This window comes from Lolium rigidum, chromosome 4, assembly GCF_022539505.1.
Source record: "Lolium rigidum isolate FL_2022 chromosome 4, APGP_CSIRO_Lrig_0.1, whole genome shotgun sequence".
Classification (NCBI taxonomy): Eukaryota; Viridiplantae; Streptophyta; class Magnoliopsida; order Poales; family Poaceae; genus Lolium; species Lolium rigidum.
The window spans coordinates 162,261,228-162,282,150 of NC_061511.1; the positions used below are offsets into that span (position 1 = coordinate 162,261,228).

General features: G+C 46.1%; 2 protein-coding genes across 3 annotated transcripts; both read left to right on the forward strand.

Annotated features, from left to right (window-relative positions):
* Window positions 1–4,553: 4,553 nt before the first annotated feature.
* LOC124706181 (tetratricopeptide repeat protein SKI3-like) lies at window positions 4,554–12,412 on the forward strand. Of its 2 annotated transcripts, XM_047237837.1 has the most exons (20): window positions 4,554–4,619; window positions 4,732–4,854; window positions 6,439–6,522; window positions 6,634–6,684; window positions 6,774–6,866; window positions 7,007–7,147; window positions 7,223–7,303; window positions 7,394–7,641; window positions 7,719–7,890; window positions 7,978–8,099; window positions 8,206–8,263; window positions 8,381–8,446; window positions 8,841–9,059; window positions 9,298–9,349; window positions 9,484–9,857; window positions 9,941–10,035; window positions 10,107–10,346; window positions 10,428–11,071; window positions 11,623–11,826; window positions 11,916–12,412. In XM_047237837.1, the coding sequence occupies exons 4-20, from the start codon at window positions 6,664–6,666 to the stop codon at window positions 12,113–12,115; spliced, it is 3,030 nt and encodes a 1,009-aa protein (XP_047093793.1). In that variant the 5' UTR covers window positions 4,554–4,619; window positions 4,732–4,854; window positions 6,439–6,522; window positions 6,634–6,663; the 3' UTR covers window positions 12,116–12,412. The 2 variants fall into 2 exon arrangements, with proteins under 2 accessions (XP_047093793.1, XP_047093794.1); XM_047237838.1 differs by lacking the exons at window positions 4,554–4,619; window positions 4,732–4,854; window positions 6,439–6,522 and having other exon boundaries at window positions 6,657–6,684; window positions 6,761–6,866.
* Window positions 12,413–13,041: 629 nt separating this feature from the next.
* LOC124706182 lies at window positions 13,042–13,839 on the forward strand. The gene has a single exon (XM_047237839.1). The coding sequence runs from the start codon at window positions 13,042–13,044 to the stop codon at window positions 13,837–13,839; it is 798 nt and encodes a 265-aa protein (XP_047093795.1).
* The last annotated feature ends 7,084 nt before the right edge of the window (window positions 13,840–20,923 follow it).

The following is a 20,923-nucleotide window of genomic DNA, read 5'->3' on the forward strand; positions in this document are numbered from 1 at the left end:
TCAACCCAAGGAAACCCCGCAGCTTCTTCAATGTTTTAGGAGTTTTCCATTCCACAATATCTTTTATTTTTGCTGGGTCTGTCGCCACTCCTTGGCCCGATATAATGTGGCCTAGGTATTCCACTGATGGCTGACCAAAGGTGCACTTTTCCAGTTTTGCCTTGAGCTGATTATCCTTCAGGACTTGCAACACTGCTTGTAAATGGAGTTTGTGCTGTTCTTTACTGGGACTGTAGACAAGTATGTCGTCGAAAAAAACGAGGACAAATTTTCGGAGGTATTTAGCAAATATTTGATTCATGAGCTGTTGAAAGGTTGCTGGAGCATTACTCAATCCGAATGGCATCACTAGGTACTCATAGTGGCCCAAATGAGTGGAAAACCCAGTTTTATGGACATCTTCCTCTTTCATCCTTATCTGGTGGTAGCCTGATCTGAGATCGATTTTGGAAAAAATGGTGGCTCCATGTAGCTCATCAAGTAGGTCTTCGATTACAGGAATAGGAAATTTGTTCTTGATTGTTAGATCATTCAGACCCCTGAAATCAACACAGAGGCGCCAGCTCTTATCCTTTTTGCGCACTAAGATCAGTGGAGAGGAAAAAGGACTGGTGCTAGGCCGAATCTCTCCATTTTTTAGCAATTGAGCAATTGTTTTCTCAATTGTGTTCTTCTGATTGAAAGACATCCGATAGGGTCTGATATTGGGAGGTTTTGCTCCTGGTAACAGCGGAATCTCGTGGTCAGCTGATCGATGAGGAGGTAAACCCTGTGGTTCATCAAAAACCTCTGCAAATGCTTGCAAAACATGTTGAAATTCTTCTTGGCTGGTTGTGTTTTCCAATTGTGTCAGAGTTTTCCTCACATCGTCGATGCTGTAAAGAACAAAAGCTGTGGCTTCATCTTTCAATAGCTTCTTACATTCCATTGCTGATATCATTGGATCATCCATGGGCACTAAGTGATCGTTAAATGTATGAACATGTCCAGCAGATTCCAGAGAGAGGGTGCGGCCGATGAAGTCAAATGTAACTGGGTTGTGCAGTTTAAACCAGTTGAACCCTAGGATTGCATCAGATCCTCCCAGTTGCAACACACGAAAATCAGCTGTGAAGGGAATGCCTTGTATGCAGAATTTATGATTATAGACAATGCTGTCGGAAACCAAAATGCCACCTCCCGCCACTTTGACACGTCGAGGGGGAGCTGGTGTGGTGTCTATGTCATGATCCATGACAAATTGTTTGTCAAGGAATGTGTTTGTGCTGCCCGTATCTGCTAAGGCGACTGCTGGGACTCCTTTTATCTGGATCAGCAGGGAAATGGTGGACTCATCTGTTGCACCATGGTAAGCTGCTGCTGATATTTGCATCAAGTGAACATTATCATTGACAGGGAGATCTTCATGCTCCTGTTGTGCTGCCTGTGCTGGCTGTATTGGTTCTTGTTCCTCTTGGACAACATCTACTAACAACTGCTGAACCTCTTCTTGTTGCTCCTCTGGATGCTCTTGCAATATTAACATGTTGAGAGCACGTTGCATACCTGGACATCTGTGCCCAGGAGCATAATTGTCTGGACAGTACCAGCACTGTCTAGGAATTCTTGGACTGGCGTTTCTGATTGGGTTATCCCTTGGCTAGCCATTGCGAATTTGTTGTTCTCGACCAGCTACATTCCTGCCTAGTAAGGGGGGAGCTGGTACTGCTGGCTGTGCCCTTCTGGTCACTGTCATGTTGGCATTGTGATTCTTTTCATACTGCCTTGCCATGTAATATGCCGACATTAGAGAGACTGGCTGTTGGCATTGTACCAAATGTCGGATGCTTTCACTTAATCCACTGATGAACCTTTCCACAAAGAAATCCGTGGGTAGATAGACTCGGCCTCTTTTCATGACTTGCATCCATGATTCATAGGAGTTGAGATAGCTGTCCACTGTTGTGCGTTGCCTCAAGTGCTGTAGCTGTTCCATAGGATCCACTGTCACTGTATCAGGAAAACGCTCGATGAGAGCCTGACCCAATTCTGCCCAAGACATCCTTTGCAGGTCCATTCCTGAACTGTTCAACCATATCTTGGCCTGACCACGAATGTGTGCTATGCCCCAGCGAACACGGGCCTCTCCATTGATTCCCACTAGCTTGAATATGTCCTCTGTCTCCAACAGCCAAGCGCGTGGGTTTTCCCCATGAAAGGTGGGTAATTCCACATGTGGGGTTCGGATTTGTGGGTCTAGTGGGTAAGTAGTGTTGTTGTTGTAGGCTTGATGGGTAGGCTGAGTATGGTGTAGGTTTGTAGTGGCAGGGACAAGGTTTGATTGGTGTTGTGTTGTTGTGTGAACGATGTCGTTGGAAGAGTTGTGATGGTGTGGTTGGTAGGGTCTCGGGTATGGCTGCTCTTGGGGTTTTGGCTGTGGTATTGGATCATGATCTTTTGTGCGTGGGGAGTGTGGTTGGTAGTAATGAGGATGTGTTGTCGGAGTGGTGTACTGGGTGATGTGGGTTTGGGAGGAAGAAGGATCTCCGTGAGGTGTGCTTGTGGCGGTGGACGTGGCCACTGGGCGATTTTGACAAACACCCTGCGAGGACGGTGGATGCGGTAGCTGATCCGGCAGGAAGCGGCCGAGGTTTGGTGGAAAAGGTGGAGGATTTGCAGTGTGTGGGGTGGGAAGTGGTGTTGGGAGCTCGGGAATTGGGGAAAGTTGTATGTTTGTGCGTTGTGGCGGCGTGGTGAACGTGCGGTTCGTGCCTGTGTTGGGGGAGACGGTGGTGTTCGTACCTTGATCCGGCAGTAAACGCTCGATGCTCCCCTGCATACGCTGAATCATGGAGGCCATCTGCGACTGCATCTGCGCCATGGCTTCCATCTGATCTTGGACTGCCCCCAGAGTTGCCGTCGTTTCGACCTGATGTTGGTGAAGACGTCGCCCGACAGAACGCGCATCGCGATCGGCGCATTGCTGAGCCCGTAGCGCAGCGAGCTCGGCGTCTGTTGACGAAGCGGAGCCGAGGGTAGGCCTTCCCCGACTCGTGCGTGAGCTTGACTTGGAGCGATGCGACATGATCGGAATGGAGGAAAGGTGCTGTTTTGGATCTGGGGGTGGTGGCGGTTAGAGGAAGAGGGAGGGAGGGTGGGTACGTCGCCGGTGCGACCGAGCAGGCGGAGGAGCGCTAGCTCTGATAACACTTTGTCAGGGTCCGGCGGTGGATCCCCTAGACGACGATCGGAGGAGAAGGAGGGGGAAGTGAGCGCCGCGGCGCTAGAGCCGTCGAGTGTTGAACAAGGAAGGACATAGATGATAAAAATAGATAATTGATTATTGCTTGGTCCTCCCAGCCACCCCTCCTGCTCCTTATATACCGAAGCAGGCCCAAGCAAAGTCATTACAGCGCTTAACAGTGACTTAATTAGCTAAATTACAAGATTACAACACCAACAGGTTCTAGAGATCCTAGCCGTGGACTAGCCATCCTGCGGTTGCTGTCATCTTGCCCACTGACGGAGCCTGACAGACGTGCTCTAACACGTGATGATGAGATTCTTCCATGATTACAACGATGGGACGTGAAAGTTGACAATGGGAATTTGCACACGACCGTTGGCCCTAATGGCGGTCACCAATGTTGGCCCCACAAAGTATGTCGGTTCTTCACTTTCAGCACCCTTGACGTATGGGTATGTCGGTTTTGATATGCTAGAATAAGTAAGTTGGTCACCCTAGGCCGGCTACCCTTAACCCGGTCAACCTTCAATTTAGTCATGTAAAAAAAACTTTAATTTAGCCAACAACGCTTTACCTGCAAATAAGCCTTAGTAAGCCGGCATATAGAGACAAGTTAGCCATTATGCCATATCACCCTTAACCTACCGGGGTTATCCCCCGACAGCCGTGATAACATCGATTACACCATCGATTTCAATTCTAGCCACAAAGTGTCCCGATGTATTACTTTTTGACAATAAATAAATAAATAAATAAAACTCTTTACCCGCAAAAAAAAAAGAAAAAAGAATCAGGGGTACTACAATCTGCACCAGTGAGTTCGGGCCATCATTCGGTCAAATGAGGCCTTGGAGTTGTTTGGCCCATGATCCAACAGCGCTTTTACTTTCCCTCTTCCCCTCGCATCGCAACGCAACGCAACGGGGCCATCTATCCAACCCTCTCCGCCTTCCACCGGAGCACCACCGCCTCCAACAAAATCCTCTCTCAATCTCGCCGTCCCGCTCCTCCGGCCTCCGCTCCACTCCTTGCACCGGCGGCGAGGAGATCCATCCCGACTCGGATTCATCCGTCCTCCATTCCTTCAACACAATTCCAGTTCGCCGCTGATTCGTCTGCTGCTCGGCGGGCGGAGTGCCAGCAGCGCCGCAGCACTCAGGAGATTCAGCGGGGGTCAACCCAGCTCGGCTCAGCTCGCCGGCCCGCCATGTCTAAGCAGGGCGCGGAGGAGGAGGAGGCGGAGCGCCTCCTCGCCGCCGCCAAGCTGAACCCGAACGACGGCGGGCCCTTCCGCTCCCTCGGCCACCACTACGCCCGCGCCGGCGACGCGCAGCGCGCGGCCAGGTGCTTCCAGCGGGCCGTGGCCCTCGACCCCGACGACGCCGAGGCTGGGGTGGGTGCCGCGTGAAGGAATGCGTGTAGATATGCGTGCCTGTTGCGCGGAAGGCGTTTGTTGGTTGGTCTGCTCGTGGTGGTGCTGTGTTGATGTGGCTTGTTTTCTGCAGGAGGCGCTCTGCGATTTGCTTGATGTGGATGGGAAGGAGAGCTTGGAGCTTGCTGTGTGCAAGGAGGCTGCTGGCAAGTCGCCGCGCGCATTTTGGGCATTCAGGAGACTCGGCTACTTACAGGTCTGTTACTTCAGCAACAGTTCCTTTTATTCATTATTATTGGTTAAAGCGATCATGGCAACAGCATAAACTACTCGTTATGATGGACTAAACACATTTGGATTAGGTCGGAGCCTCATAGTTTGAACCCATCAAATAGCCTATATGTGTTACTTAAAAGGGAATTTGGTGCGTCAGTAATTATTTAGGTTGTGGGAAGATTTGAAATCCAACCGAATGTAGACACCTCTGAACTCAACCAGAATCACAAATAGTATAATTTTGAAGCTATTTAAAATTACTAAATGATCTTAAAAAGTTTAGATAGAAAATATGAATTTGCAGGTCTTACCGGTCAAACAATAGAATCATTGGGATTAGATTGTGGATGGGGTTTCGGTTTCAGGCCTTTGTCATGTAGGGGATCAGATGAGGAACCAGGATACTAATTGAAGAGAAATTAGGGTTTCTTAATATATCATGAGATTACAAATGGATAGATGTTCTATGTTTGGTATGAACACTTTACTATTGCTATGGAGCAATTGAACCTAGATCGGCACACCAATTGGATCTGCCAAGTAAATTTGGGGCAGAGTACAGGCTGTGGAGTCAAGGTGGATGATCGAGGCAAGGGAGGAGCATGAAGAGTAAATTTGGGGCAGAGTACAGGCTGTGTAGTCAAGGTGGCTGATCGCGGCAAGGGCAGAGCTCAGAGATGGTACCAGCTGTGCAATACTGATAGAGAGTAGCTTGAAAAGTCAATTGTATTTCTAAGTGGATGTCAGTACATCACAGCAGAGACATGTGGGAATCAGAATATTTGCGTTGCTGCATGAATAGAAGTACTCCCTCGGTTCCAAATACTTATAGTTCTAGGTTAGTCCTAAGTCTAACTTCTCTAAGTTTGACCAGGTTTATAGAAAAATATGCTGATATTTATAACATCAAATCTGTATAGTTTGAAGATATATTTAATGAAAAATCTGATGGAAGTAAATTGGTGTTGTAGAAAAATATGTTGATACATTTTTCTATAAATTTGGTGAAACAGAAAAATAGTTTGACTTAGGACATACATAGAACTTCAAATATGTAGTAATGGAGGGAGTATAGAACAAATAAGTGCCTAAGCAGTAAGCCAGGCAGTAAAACACCGCCATCTGGAATGCACATAATTATAATAAATACTAAATATTCTGGTGCATTTTAAGACCCTGCTTAACATGCATCACTGGGTTTAATTGACCAGTTCAGCCGGTTCTCCCCAGGTCATTTTCCACTCTCCCCTGTGGGTAACTGGGTATTCCTTGCCTGGTGGTAACTCCTTATTTTTGTCCGACCTGCGACCCTAGTGCTGGTTCTGGTCTTGTTACACTGACCCATCTTTGCAATGTCTAGGTTTAGAGCCCTATCTTTAGGCTTTAAGAATTGCAATATTTTGTTTTCTTGGGTCAGGAGCTGCTAGTGTACTTCCTTTAACTGTCCCAGTAAAGCTTATGTAAAATTTGTTATAGTTTTCTTGTGATTATCTTTTCTTTATGTGCTAACTTGTGTATTGAAACATAATCCATGATAAGTATTGACATGCCATGAAAAATTTAGGTTCATCAAAACAAATGGTCAGAGGCTATACAAAGCCTTCAACACTCAATACGAGGTTACCCGACATGTGCTGATTTATGGGAGGTGTGTGTTCTATTTCCTTCTCTTTCCTTGTCAAAGCTGATGATACCTAACTCATACTTCTATCTTGCAACACAATTGAATATTTCATTAACATTCTATATTTGGTATTAGGCACTCGGACTGGCTTACCACCGTTTGGGCATGTTTACTGCTGCAGTAAAGGTGCGCTGTTTTCTTTTTTGGCGTCATAACCAATTTCAATGTGTTGTATTGGGTCTTTTGAATATGCTCACTTTAGTTTTTGTTGGCAGTCATATGGGCGTGCTATTGAACTCGATAGTTCCAGGGTATTTGCGTTGATTGAAAGTGGAAACATCCAGCTGATGCTTGGTTATTTCAGAAAGGTAGGAAGTATTTTGAGCTGGATACACATGGTTTTTTTATTAACAAAGACCAATTTAATAGTGCATCAATGCAAACTCTACTGCTGCTATGAGTAACAATATCTCTGTTATTGCACTTCTTGCACAATACACAATAACAGGGAGTTGAACAGTTTCGTTTAGCTTTGGAGTTGGCTCCTCATAATCATTCTGCATACTTTGGGCTTGCTTCTGCATTGCTTGCTTGGTCAAGGCATTGTGTAGCTACTGGGGCGTTTACCTGGGCAGCTAATCTGTTAAAGGTATTTTGGTATATGCTTTGTTTCATATTAATAGCATTTCATGCCCATATATCACTTGAGTGTTGTTTTATGTAGGAAGCATCAGAAGCTGCTAAAGCTTGTTCTTCCTTGACTGGAAATCTTTCCTGTGTTTGGAAATTGCACGCAGACACTCAGGTACATCTATTACCAAATTAATCATTTAAATTTGCTTGCCAACTTATAACTTATTCTATTCAACCATGTATGTCCCCCACTTTAAATCAGCTTGCACTTGCAAGATGCTTTCCGTGGGAGCATGGGGATATCAAGTGGGGCATGGATGAACATACTTTCAAAGCTTCTGTCCTTGAGTGGAGAAGTACATGCTTGTCAGCTGCAAATGGTGCAAAACTCTCATATCAACGAGCTTTGCATCTCACACCTTGGGAAGCTAATATTCACATTGATACTGCTGCTTGTCTTGATCTCATTTGTACCATGGAGGAGAATAACTCTGTAGACCCGATAACTTGGTAAACTTCTTTGTTTGTAAGATGCCAGCTTCTTTGAGGAGCTTTTCTGATAACACTATATGTTTTCTGTGCAACAGGGAGCTTCCAGAGAAAATGTCGTTGGGTGGTTTGATGTTGGAACCAGTTAATAAGGATTTCTGGGTCACATTGGGTTTAGTGTCAAGTAATCAGGCTTTAAAGCAACATTCTCTTATCAGGGCACTGCATTTGGATATGTCTCTCTCTGAAGCTTGGGCATACCTTGGAAAGGTACTGCTATAGTCCTATTAATGCTGCAGTTGGTTACCTTATCGGCTCTTCAACTAGTAGTAAGGTTACTAATGATTTGACCTTCAGATTTACAGACAATCAGGTCACAAGCAATTAGCAAGACAAGCATTTGACCGAGCTCGAAGCATTGATCCTTCATTGGCCTTGCCATGGGCAGGAATGTCGGCAGAAGATCATAACCAATATGGGTAACCACCCCCCTACATATTTCATCAAGAGCCAAACGTTCCCTATATTGATGCACTCAATTTTTTACTTAAGCTGATTTAATCTTCGTATGATGGTCTCTTAAAGGGCTGGTGCAGTAAACGAGTCTTATGAAAGCTGCTTGAGAGCTGTGCAGATACTACCTGTAAGTACAATTATCTGAAATGTATGTTGATATCAATGTAACTATGCAATTTAGTACTCCGATTAATAATTTCCTTACTTTAGTTTTTTATCTCATTCTCATGACACATTTGCATAGCTGCCAGAGTTCCAGATTGGCCTTGGAACTATTGCTGCTCGTTCTGGTGAACTTCTGTCACCTCAGGTATGTTTTAATTTTCTTCTGGTGTCCTTGAAAGTTACGGAGTAAATATTGTGCCCCTTCATGCTCAAAATGAAGTGATGTTTTTTTCTGAAAGCAATCCGTTCAATCTGGTGGTTGTATTACATGGTCTCATGTCTCATCTTTAGATTGTATACTGTTGTTGAATTGTTGGCAGTGTCACCAAGTTAGTGTTACTAATTGTTTCAGTTGTCATATGTTAGTATCTAGTATAACATAATCTGCTACTGCAGTGTTGCTTGGGTTTTGTGTATTTAGTGAACCAGGTTATGTACGGTACTATAGCAACGCTGATGTTGTTCACACTTATTTCATGCTTCCTTTTCCTTTGTTGACATGTCAGTCTCTTTATATGTATTGCTATTATTCTATGTAGGTATTGATGGCTGTAAGACAGGCTGTTCAGCGAGCGCCTCATTACCCGGAGTCACACAATATAAGTGGATTGGTTGCTGAAGTCCGATCAGACTTTCAATCTGCAATCGCATCTTACCAACAGGCGAAATTTGCTTTAGACATGATGTGCAGGTCCAAGTTAGACAACAGATATCCTTTTGTTGATGTTTCGCTGAATCTTGCCCGGTCACTTTGTAAGGTAAGAGTACTATCATGTGGTTTGATAAATCAATAATTGTATTGCAGAACAAGAAGCTAAAATCATGATGTTTACTGTACAATCTCCCAAAAAATATATGTTGTTTTCCTTATATTTGTAATAATCTTGTTGTTCTTGGTGTGGTACTTATTAATCTTGGTTCTTGGTTAGGTGGCTATCCTTTTTTGTTCTCCATAAGCACTTCCACTTCTTCAATTAACAAGCGCATTTGCTGCAGGCTGGTCTTGCAACTGATGCAGCACGGGAGTGCGAAGAGTTGAAAACAAAAGGTTTGTTTAATTTTCACTTCAACAAACGGAAGTTATTTCCTATTTTTTCTCCCAAATTGGGTGAACATATCATTTTCAAGTATTTTGTACATGCCATAAACATAAATACTTAACAAGGCATCTCAAATTTCTAGGGTTGCTGAACGTTGATGGATTACAGACATATGCTTTTGCATTGTGGAAACTTGGACGGCATGACGAAGCTCTCTCTGTATCAAGAAACTTGGCTGAGAATTTACCTAGTATGAAGCAGGAGAGTGCAACTGGAGCATTGGGATTCATATGCACCTTGGCATACAACATCACCGGGAAGGATTCTGCAGCTTTAGTCATTCATACACTCCCTGGTCAACCCAGTTATAACAGAGAGTTGAAATTCATCATCTCTGCATTAGATGCTTTGCAGCCAACTAAGCGTTTTCAGTTACCTCAATTGAGTACGCCTCCTAGACTTACATCCTATGAGGTGATGAGTGAAGTCCACTCAAATATTGCTCTGGGGAAGGCAGTAAGTACCCATGAATATTGGTATTCTGTGGATTTTTGTTTGGCTCTACGCTAGTTGTAATATAGACTAATTTTCACTTGTAGATTGGTGGGGAATCAAACAGCTGTTTAGGGGTCGAGGGTGGTTTGTCTTACCTGAAAAAGGTTCTGCACATGTATCCTGATTGCAGTTTAGTAAGGTAACAATCTTCCCTGGAATAATGAAACTTGATTATATTGGTCATAATATGGCCTTTGTTGCATGGTGCAGAAACCATCTTGGATCGCTGCTGCTGTCCGGTGGAGATTGGACTGCTTCTCACAAAGCAGTAAGGGTTACTTCATTGTCCCATGGGCATACATCCAATAGAGGCCTAAGGTCTCCGCATCAAATTCAAGCATCTGCAACAGTGTCTTGCTATGCTACCTGCACTTCTTATCCAAAGTTCTCATTCCCAACATGTGAAGATCAGTACTTGAGTCAGTACAATGCACTATGCAACCTGCAAAGGTATGCCTTTTCCAACTTGTTACAGCAACAACATAATTATTTGATTTGCTACACAAATTAAGTGTGGAACTTCTTTTGAAGGTTGGTTCATCAGGAACCATGGAACCAAGATGCACGGTACCTGCTTGTACTTGCTATTTTCCAAAAGGCACATGAAGAGAAGTACCCCAAACACATTAGTACCATCTTGAAGAGGTTGATTCTACAAGTACTGTCCAGCAGAAGCAATTCAGAAGAGAATAAAATCGTCCTTTATGAGAAGTACTTGCTACTCCTATTGTCTTCAGAGATTAGTTTGCAATCTGATGACCATGCAAACTGCATCACTCAAGCTACAGATGCTCTAAGAGTTACTTCTCCAAGTGCGGATGCTTTCTTTGCACACTTGCAACTGTGTCGGGCTTATGTGGTGCAAGGTGATCTTTCAAGCTCCAGGAAGGAGTACATGAAGTGCTTGCAGAACCGGACAAATACTGAGATTGGCTGGGTAATGCTGAAGCAACTAGAATCTCTATGTTCACCGAGCCCTGGCTCTGATGAAATAGAGATAAATCTCAAAGAGTGCATTGAGAGGAAGGGTAGCAACCCATCAAAATGGGCATCTCTTTTTAATCTAGCATGTGCTCAGTCCTCTATGCGGGTTGAGGACTTTGCAAGTGCTGAAAAAGCTCTTGCACAGGCTTGTGCTGAAAAGGATGCTGATAGCTGCATCTTATTTCTCAATGGTAAGCCAGTTTGTTATGTTTCTGCTTGTTAGGTAGCTCATTTTAGTTGTCAGTTTTCCCTGAAACATTTTTATTTCTTATATAGAGTTGCATTTTGCAGTTGATTGTGCTGTAACCTCCAGTTAATGTCATGATTGCACTATCTTGCAGTCTACTTAAGAAACTTTGAGAAAAAATCTTCTTTGTCGAGTGATTTGTTTATCATTAGGTTTACTTGTAGTGAGCATTAACAGTTGATATTTTGGCCTTACCTTAGCATTGTCAATTGTATCACAACAGCTGGCATATTTTGCTGATAGGATAATGACGAAGCTGATGGTTCTGTTTCACATGTATGGATTAAGTGACTAAGTAGATGCTCAGCTTTAACTTTTCTTTGCTAGTTACTCTGGGAGGTAGAATTCATCCTGTCCAATGCGATGTGAAGACCACTGCCTGCAAATTTTGTGCTGCTTTTACACTACTTCCACATTAATTTAGAACAAATCCGGAATAGTAGATGAGTTTTTTTTTTGTTATCATTGTGTACTGAATCAAAACCATCCTGGCAGGAGCTATGAATATGGAAATTGCCCGGAGGTACGCAGCTCCTCAATTTATAAACCGTGCAGCTTCGAGCCTCAGAAAGGCACAGCAGAAATCTCAAGCTACTGTACCCATCGTATCACTCCTACTGGCCCAAGCAGAAGGCAGCCTTGGCTCCAAAACCAAATGGGAGAAAAACCTTCGCCTCGAATGGTTCACATGGCCCCCAGGTATGAAACTGAACCTCGGAGCTTCAAATAACACCCTGCTGAAAACTTTCTCATTTCATTTTATTGTTTCCTGCTTTTCGTTTGCTCAGAACTGCGGCCTGCGGAGCTCTACTTCCAAATGCATCTGCTGGCGAGCCAGCTGACTGCGGCAGCAGCTCCTCAGCAGAAGCAGCAGTTGCTGCTGCCGGAGACGATGCAGAGCCCTGGTGCGTGGCTTCTCAGGGCGATACACCAGAACCCGTCGTGCTCCAGGTACTGGAAGGCCTTGGAGCAGGTTGTGTACGTGTAAATTCGTGACTCTCGTAGCTGAGTGGCACGTAGCGAATTCGTTAACGCAGCTGTAGCGTACATTGTGTCTGACTTGACGGTGGACTTTAACTGGACTCTCCCAACACTGGGAGCTTAGAGCTCTTAGAGGATGAGCCTATGAGGTGCTCTAGCGACATGTATTTTGTTGTTGTAAACTGAATCTCTCTTGACATTTCCCTCTCTGGGAGTAGCTGGAAGTTGAGGCTGCATACAAACAAATTGGTGTGCTGGTCTTGTGCATTTTATCCCAAAATCAAACCACCCCTTTTCCTTGCAAGCATGACAACTTATAACATGATTATATTCTTATGTTCCAAATTAATGACGTAGATTTGTATGTGTATATACACTAAAATACGTCTAGGTATTTGTGTATGTAGCCAAATCTGGGACACTTAATTCGAAACGGAGATACGCAGTGTAACGTTCTACAAAAAAAAAAAAAAACAGAAACAAGTGTCAGATCCCTGTTATCCCCAGCTCATCTTCAGACTTCAGGAGACACCAAGGCAAGCGGAAAGAGCCATCAGTAGCTGAATCTATGCGTACCTGCTCGTGGTTCTACCTCCGAATCACCTTGTTTCCAGAAAGTTCCTGGGTAGGCCTTCCCAGCAAGGAGCGTGCCAGTCGGTGAACGACACGCCGGGAACACGTAGCTCGACTCGAGCTGCGCTGTTCATCGCACGCTCCGAGGCTAGTAAGATAATCCAAAGATCTCCCACACGCGGCGCGCCATGGCGAGCCGAGCAGCAGAGCGCGCCACGCATGCCACCCACCCGTCGCCTTAAGCCGCCCTCCGCCTCCTGCACCGCACCGGAGACACTTCACTCACTCGCCAGTCTGCCGAAATCAACATACAACGCCGCGACAGCGCACTCGATCGATCTCTCCGGTAGGTAATTGCTCATGTCCGGCGGCGTGGGCCCGACGGCGGGCGGCGGCATCACGCTGCCGTCGATGGGGCAGCCGCCGCCGCCGCTGCACCCGACGCCGACCTCGCCCACGGCGCGCCCGCACCACCACTACTACCTCTTCTCCATCAAGCAGCTCAACACGCTGGGCGCCGCGGCGGTGCTCGCCTTCTCCACCACCGTCCCGCTCTCCGACATCGCCTTCGCGGTCCTGCTCGTCCCCTACCTCGTCCTCCTCGCCGCGCTCGCCTTCCCGCAGCGCCCGGGGAAGCCCAACCCGGCGGCCCCCGTCTTCGCCGGCCCCGGCCGCGTCCTCCTCGGCGCGCACACCGCGGCCGGCTTCCTCGTCGGCGCCGCGCTCCCGGCGCTCTACATCCTCGACGGCCTCCGGTCCGGGGACACCACGGGCGTCGCCAACGCGGCCCCGCACGCCTTCCTCCTCGCCTCGCAGGTCTTCACCGAGGGCCTGACGGCGGCCTGGCCCTGGCGGTTCTCGCTCCCCGTCAGGGCCGCCGTCCCCGTCATGTACAGCGCGCGCAGGATGTTCGCCGCCGGGGAGTGGCTGCGGCAGGAGATGGAGGAGAAGCGCGGGGGGCCCGGCGTCGACCCGCGCCGGCTCGTGGCCGGGAGGGTGCTCGCCGTCGCCAACCTCGCCTTCTGGGGCGCCAACCTGTTCGCCTTCCTCGTGCCCTTCTACCTGCCCAGGGCGCTCCAGAGGTACTACTGCGGCAGCGCCGACGACGGCACCCGCGGCCGCAGCGACGGCAACGGCGAGGAGAAGAAGGATTCCTAGAGGAGATATCGATGCTCCGCTCCAGTGATGGCGGCTTTTGCTCTGTTGCTCGTTTCAGTAGTTTGTCAGAACACTTGATCCCTTCCTCAACATTTTAGCCATGTAAAATTTCTCACTACTTGTTGTATGCACATTACTTGCGTACGCACGGTTGTCATGGGATCTTCCAGTTGAAATTTCCCATAATCGAGTTTGGAATGGATTTTACGAGTTAAAAGGGGTCTCAACCGGTGCGTACAGAGGAGAGAGATGAGGCGATCTAGAAAGAGTACTCGATCTAGAAACCAATCAGGGTTTCATCTCCTCGCCGATGAGGCCTCGGGGCTGGATCTCCAGCCGCTGTCCCAAAGATTTTTTTTTTTTGGGCGCGGCGCGCCGGACATTTTATCCCTACTAGTTGTGCTCATCCTTTTCACCCGGTCCGGCTCAATACGCTATCCAACGCTCCGAGCTCCAAGCCCGTTCCCACTATAGGAAATGTTAGAGCATCTCCAGTCGCGTCCCCCAAACGATGTCCGGACAAAGCGCCGGATTAGTCGTTTGGGGGACGTCCGGACAAAATTTTCGTTTGGAGAAGGTCCCTTTTCTAGCCACGTCCCCCAAACGCGACCTCCAAACAAAAAGTAAGTGTAAAAGTCGTGTAAAAGTCGTGTCCGACGTCCCCGGTAGAGACTCTATACACAGGGGATGGGCTAGGGACGCCGGACAACATTTGGAGCACGTCCGGACCGAAGCGGCCTTTGGGGCATGCGACTGGGACGTTTTTTTGGCCGGCGTTCCCCAAATCTCTTTGGGGGACGCTTTGGGGGACGCGACTGGAGATGCTCTTAGGAAATGTTTCGGGGGCGCCGGGCCCGTCGGGGAGTGATGGGTTCGACGAGTCGTTGAGACTATCTCACGAAGAAAATAACGACTATCTCATGAAGAAAATTATTGGCACGGTGCACATTTTGACGCGGCGCGCTCCAAGCCCGAGATTTGGCATTGTCCAGTTTGGGCATTGCCAATGTCTGTATATGTGATTTGTGCGCTGCCCAAATTAGGAAATGCACTAACTATGCATGATCTATTGTTGTTGTACTTGAGCATTTCCCAATTTCGGAATTGCATGATCTGGTACGTATGCATTGGTTTGATCTTGCTCTTGTGCATTGGCATGACCTTGTTCTTACATTGCCATCATCTTATAGTTATCCATTATCACGATCTTATAGTTATCATGATCTTGTTCTGATGCAATGGTATCCCCATCTTGTACTGCCATGATGTTCTTCCTGTGCATTTCCATGATCTTGTCTTGTGCATTGGCATCACTATCTTGTACTGCATTTGTTCTAGTACTTGTACATTGTTCTTACATGTTTGTCTACTACCGACAAGGTTGTTATGTTGGACCGCGACATGGTGATGAGGGGATGTTATCCTCCACCTAGGAACTAGGACCTTCTCCCCTTGAACCGCTAGAGGAAGGCGATGAAGTTGGTCGTGCTGCGGCGGGGTAGAGGCAGCGGCGGTGCCACTGCATGCCATTAGGCAAAGCTTGGGCACATTCATAGGGTCCTAATTCATTGTCGGTGCTACGTCCAACTAGACGTGAATGACTTGCACGTGCTTGCCGTTATGTTGCCCCGCAACATGGCAATGTCCTCCCGTCGTTGGTGCGATGAATGGGCACATATCGCCTATCACGAAGGCCAGATGGTGCTAGGAAGGATATAGCCGGAGATTGTCCATAACGACGCGGTGGAGTTCAAGATTCAGGTCTTCGTGCTGAAGATATGATCTACAAGGCCAAGAGCTCTATCTCCAGGCAGTACACCTTCCATGACCACGGCTAGGTGGCAACACATGATGACGTGTGCTATTTATCTATATTTGTTTGGATGTAGTAGTAGTTTAACATGATGAACTGATGGACGTATAAACTAATGTGATGACTATTAATCCGAGGTTCAAACACTGATGTTCCAGTGTTGATGATGGCTTTTGATCAAGGGTGGTAGCGTGAAGCCCTCATTGTTAGATGCAGGTGTTAACCCGTCTACTAATAGTTATATCATATATGTGATATGTGTCTATGTAAGTGTTATATGGTGTTGGTTAGCTTTGTGGTGGTAAAATCACCACATTTTGTCCAAGGTTGCTGCCAATAGGCAGTTAGCTGGCTTGATGCAAGAAGTGGGAGGTGGTGGTGTTATTAGCATGCAATATGCTCATGATACTCTACTTTTCATAGAAAATGATCTTTCTTCAGCCATAAATTTAAAGTGGATTTTGTCATGTTTTGAACAAATGTCTGGTATGAGAATCAACTTTCACAAATGTGACTTGGTTCCAATTAATGTGGTTGAAGGTGATGCACAACTTTTTGCTCAGGCTTTGAGCTGTAAGTTGGGTGAGTTCCCCATGCAATATCTAGGGGTTCCTCTACATCATGGTAAACTAAGAAAAGAAGATATTCAACCTGCGGTTGATAAAATCTTGAAGAAGGCTGCTTGTTGGAGGGGAAAACTTCTTAATCATGCTGCTAAATTGGAGCTGATTAGAAGTGTTCTAGCCAACATTTCTCTTTATGTGCTTAGTGTGATTAAATTCCCCAAGTGGGTTATTACTCTGATAATTCTCAAATGGTTGATTGCCTTTGGGATAATTATGAGGGTCACCATAAGTACCATCTAGCTAATTGGGGGTTAGTTACTAGGAAGAAGGATTATGGAGGCTTGGGTATTCCTGACTTATCTGGGATGAACATGTGCCTTCTAGCCTCCTGGATTAAAAAATATAATTTGAATGAGAACATACTCTGGAAACAGATTGTTGATATTAAGTATAATATTGACAATCCAAATATATTCTCCTGTTCTTCTATTGGTGCCTCCCCTTTTTGGAAAGGGGTGATGTGGGCTGCTAAAGCTGTTAAAATGGGGCACCAATGAAAAGTGGGAGATGGTAAAACAGTTAAGTTTTGGGAAGATCACTGGTTTGGGTCTTGTAGCCTAGCTATTCAATATTGGGAAATTTATTTCTTGGTCAATGAACAAAATAAAACCATTGCTTTTCTCTGGGATGGGGAGTCTTTGAAAGTAACCTTCAGAAGGTGTTTTGATCATAGGTTGATGGTGCAATGGCTGGAAATCCAGCAAATTGTTCAGTTTGTCCACCTTAAAACTGAAAGTGATTCTCTGATTTGGATGTGGGAGGCCAATGGAGTATATAGTGTTAAGTCTATGTATGCTGTGGTGAATTTTGGAGAAATTAAACCTATTGATATACATTGTGTTTGGAAATTAAAAGTTCCCCCCAAAATTTCTTTCTTTCTTTGGCTGTTGTTTCACAACAAATTGCTCACTAGAGATAATTTGGTTAAAAGACAAAATGGATGATTTAACTTGTGTTTTTTGCAATGAAGTTGAGTCTTGTCAGCATTTGTTTTTTGACCGTGTGGTTGCTTCCAATCTTTGGAAGGAGATAGGGTTGGTCCTGGGTCTTTTGACTCGGGTTACCAAATTGTCTGATCTATATGTTCTCTGGAATGACATGAAAAAGAATACTCTGTTTAATATGATTTTTGCTGCTATCCTGAGAAGTATCTGGATTACCAGAAATGATCATGTATTCAATCGAACTCAATGACTTGGGATGCAGGTGATGTGGAGATAAGTGGTCTTCAATTGTGCTCAATGAAAAATCATGTTGAAGGAAGAAGAAAAAGGAAAGTTGAATGTGATGCTGAGCAAGTTGGAGGTGCTAGCTCGTCTGCCGCCGCTGCTATCGTGGCTGGAGCCTGGCTGACCCCCCAGAAGAAGGCTAGATCGTCGTTGGAGGTGTGTGATATGAATAGTGATGAGGACATCCCTACCTCACTACTACCTCCGTCATTAGCAAATGAAGATGAACCTGCTGTGAAGCTCAAGTCCAATGAAGTTCGGATTGGACCAATTACAAGAGCTCGTGCGAAGCTACTTAAACAACAGGTGAACTTGTTCCTAAACGATACTTTGATTGATGAGAGCTTTATACTGCCTAAGTCCTATTACTTATATATCATCAGGTATCAAGAGGAGACAAGCATCGCACGAGGAGAGGAGCAGTTGGACATGAAGACGGACGTCAAGAAGGCCGTGAAGCTGGACATGGAGCTGGACATGAAGATATCTCATGGACGCGCGAGGGAGGAGCGGGAGGAATGCGCGAGAGGAGAAGAAGAAGTCCAGGCCGGTCCAGAACCCGGTCAGACCGGCCCCCAGACCGGCCAGCCCGGTCCCTCGGTCCGGTCGACCGGTCGTAAACCGGCCACCAACCGGAGGGAATTTATCGTACGGGGCGAAACCGGAAACTTCGCGAGTTTTCCGGTTTCCGACCGGTTGACCGGACCCCGACCGGACCGCCCGGTCCACAGCCCGGTTGACCGGACCACGGACCGGACCACCCGGTCCACAGCCCGGTCGACCGGATCCCGGACCGGACCGAGTCCGAGTCTGTCTCGACCGGATCTATTCGGGTCGGTTATTTTTGTATCTTTTCGACCAGAACTCATCCCGGACACCTATATAAGTGCCCGGGACGCCCCCTAGCTGCTTTAGACCACGTTTAAGATAAACCCTAGTTCTTAGTTGTTTGCTCTGCAAAACTATTGAATTCCCTACACCATATTGCTTGGATATTGTGTAGATCCTGTTTAAGTCTTGTGTGATCTGCTTGTTCCATTGGGAATTAGACGGTTGCAACTTACCGCTTCGTGGTCGGCGGCTACGTGCGCAAGTGTGTGGAGTTGCGAATATCTTGCGGGGTTGAGAGCTGTTGCATACGGCGACAGGGACCAATCGAGAGATCTCGTTGCGTCATACAAGTTATCATCCACTACATCGTCGTGTTTCTCCGTTGCCATCACCCCGTGATCATCATCACCACCGTTGCTTACTGAGAAGATCGGGCCACCCCTTATCATCTTGGTATCAGATTTCCAGTTTTCCTCGGTAAGCCATCCACAATCCACCCCATAGTTGACTTGTGAGTGTTTTCCTATCCAGAAAAAGCCATAAAAAGTTAGGGTTAGGGTTTGCCATAGCCTTAGATTGCACTAATTTCGAGTTTTAGTTGCTTTTCGTAGTTGTTTTTGCGTATCTTTATCTTTCATCTAGTAGAATTGTTAGGGTTTGTGTTTTATCTATCATTAGTGTTATCATAGTGTGTCAGTTTTGTTACTCCGAGTCCACATAGCGTACAGTGTGCTTGTTCCCAACCATAGACACAGCCTATCGATATAAAGTGACTAGGAACTTCCCCAGAAGAGACTAGTTTTACCGCTCGACAGGCTGCTCGTTATGGTTTTGGTGCTTTGCAATTTCTGTTGGCCGTGTTATCAAGGAGTTGAGTCAAAAAAAAAATTTAAAAAAAAGCAAAAGGAGCTACATAGCTGCGTGTGTTATACAAAAAGAAAAATACAAAAAGAAAAGTGTTGTGCTAGTTGAATCAAGTGAAGGCCTAAGTTTACTTTACTGCACCCGTAGTTGAGCAATCTTGTGCCTGTCTCGTTGAGCTTTGCTAGCGTCTCTCTAGTGCATTGCAACCTTTTTCTTCCATATAGTTGCATTGCCCCATTATATCGCCTTGTGTGAGTATCTTTGGTTGTCTACGGTCAGCGCTAGAGCTTGTTATTGGTGCAAATAGGTCGCCTACCTACAGCCCCACATATATCCTGCTTTGTCGTGTGATTGTTCTTATACCCTTGATATTCGCTTCGCTACATCCGTGCACTAGTTGTTCCTACAAGTGGTAAGCAACACTATTTTACTTTGGAACGGTAAGATTTCCTTTTCTTATCAGTTTTGAGTGAGTTGTGAGAGTATCACCATATATTTTGGATTTAGTGCACTAACCTACTAATCATGTCTGCTAGTGATAATAAGATTGTTAACCAGGAAAACAAGAATTCGGAAGATATCGTCACATGGAGGGAGTATGAAGCTCTTCGTAACGAGATGCGACGTGAATTCCGCACTAAGGATGATGAGCTTAAGGATACAGTTGACGAGATCAAACAGACGCTGGATGCTACTAATATCACCGTCACTGGATTGGCTGATCAAATGACCGATATACAGCGCAATCTTGCCGATATGCGCCTCGCTATTGAGAACTTGACTACACAACATCAACAAGACGATGATGAAGATCCTGAGCTTGAAGATGACGCACACAATGCTCGTGGTGCGCCTCGTGGTCATCGTCCGCGTGGTCGGGCTCCACTTGGCCGTAATGGTCATGGGCAAGATGAAGAAGATGGATTGGGTAAGCCCAAGTTTTCCATACCCAAGTTTGAAGGAGGAGCTGATGTTGAAGAATATCTCACTTGGGAGCTCAAGATTGAGAAGTTATGGAGCTTACATCCCAACTACTCTGAAGATAAGAAGATCAAGCTTGCTTCTTCTGAATTTGATGGTTATGCATTGCGTTGGTGGGATTCTTTGGTTCGTAACCGCGACGAAGATGGTGCACAACCTATCCGTACATGGCGTGCTATGAAAGAAGTTATGACTTCTCGTTTTGTGCCTACAAATTACATGCGGAATATATTTGATAAGCTAACATTATTGAGGCAAGGTGTGAAGACTGTTGATGCGTGCTACATGGAGATGGAGATGCTTATGCAGCGTGGTCGTGTCCGTGAGTCTCTCGAGATGACAATGCAGCGTTTTATCAATGGATTGAAGTATGATGTTAAAGGCATTGTTCGTCATTACACCTACACCGATATGAATCAATTGTTACATCATGCAAGAGAAGCTGAATCACAGCTTGGTCGAAGAAGCAAAGGTTAAAGGACGTGCTACGGGAGCTGGGCGTTTTACACCCCGCGCGCCCTCTACGGCGCCGGCACCGTCGACGCGCTCCGTTCCTTACTCTACTCCACCTAGCAAACCAGTCTCCAATGTTTCTAATGCAAAGAAGTCCGAATCTGCGGCAAGTACGAGTGGTTCTGGTGTGTCTACAACGCGCAACCGCGATATGCTTTGCCATACATGTGGTGGCAAGGGTCACTTTGTTGACTGCCAAAACCCACCGGCGGGCAGCGGCCTTGTCA